The sequence below is a fragment of the Triticum dicoccoides genome, chromosome 7A (assembly GCF_002162155.2).
Source record: "Triticum dicoccoides isolate Atlit2015 ecotype Zavitan chromosome 7A, WEW_v2.0, whole genome shotgun sequence".
NCBI lineage: Eukaryota > Viridiplantae > Streptophyta > Magnoliopsida > Poales > Poaceae > Triticum > Triticum dicoccoides.
The window spans coordinates 282,842,489-282,843,716 of record NC_041392.1 but is presented as its reverse complement, the minus strand read 5'-3'; the positions used below and the strand labels follow the sequence as shown (position 1 = coordinate 282,843,716).

General features: G+C 40.7%; 1 protein-coding gene across 1 annotated transcript in view; it reads right to left on the bottom strand.

Moving 5' to 3' along the window:
* Positions 1 to 667: 667 nt before the first annotated feature.
* Positions 668 to 1,228, bottom strand: part of LOC119328916 (hydroxymethylglutaryl-CoA synthase-like) — a 4,550-nt gene continuing 3,989 nt past the window's right edge. Inside the window, exon 12 of the mRNA XM_037601911.1 lies at positions 668 to 1,211. Within this exon, the coding sequence (XP_037457808.1) occupies positions 996 to 1,211 (216 nt within the window). The 3' untranslated portion in view covers positions 668 to 995. The remainder of the gene's footprint in view (positions 1,212 to 1,228) is intronic.

The window sequence follows — 1,228 nt, the reverse complement described above, 5'->3', positions numbered from 1 at the left end:
ACAGGCACACATTGGCAAAGGAGAGCGGCCACATCATCCGGCTCCATTACAATGAGCCACAAGTTGATTTGGCGACAAAGAGGGAGCACATCATATTGTGCAAAATCGACATGGATATGATGACATTCACTGAGACGAATCATGTCATATTGAGTCTCCCCGACCTCAATGACAAGAATGGGACAAATACAAGGTTCATGTCATATTGAGTCTCCCCGACCTCAATGACAAGAATGGGACAAATACAAGGTCGCCGGACCATCATACTACCACATATAGAGGAAAGCCGGACCATCATACTACCACATATAGAGGAAAGTGGACTCAGACACATATGCATGTGCCACGTGCACATCATTCACCATCGCACATTGCTTTTATTAGTACGAAGATGTCACTAATCGACTTTTCTACCCTATGTGACTTTGTAATGCACTGTTATCTCAAATTAGTGTTTTAATCACTCAAATTGACTGTGATTATTGAGTTAATACAGCCAAAAAAGGGAAAGGGCAATAGAAGATATGGAGCCTACATTACAACGACTTTTGCGCACAGCCGCCACAGCCTTCAAATCCATATGAAGCTCGCTCCATATGCATTATGGCAATTGTTCATATGGCAACTCTGCTAGAATTGCTCTTAGACATAGAATACAAGTGCTCAGTAAAACACAGGATACAATAGTGCTCAATGCCTACTGCCACAATTCATTGATAATATCACAGAACAGTAAGTGGTCACTAGCAACAAAACAATTAAATCAAAGGCAAAGGTAGCAAGCTAGAGGAAAACAAGAATGCTTGTACTACACGAAGGTTTCAGTTCAGCTCAACACAAAAAATAAGCTGAAGAGTGTGGGGGAAACAACTTTAGAGAATAATGGCTTATTTGAAACCGAGCTAAACTGGGAATTCTAGAGATAAATACAACAAATTGTACTGATGATGGCTAATAAAATGCAAGGTGAACTAACAGTATCTGATGATATGCCACTAGTGACCATTTGCAATGCCATTGCTGCACTTGATTTTGCCGTCAACAATGCTATCGGTTTTCTTTTCGTAGAACCTCCTGTACATTGAATCAACTTTTGTAAGGTAGAATGTTCCTGGTGGCAACAAGCTTATGTCCTTGCTTGTTTCAAAATCTTTTGCTCCATATCGGTGCTCCATCAGCTTCAGTGTGTCGATGAACTTCTCAGGTGAAGTCTGAAAACATGTAAAGG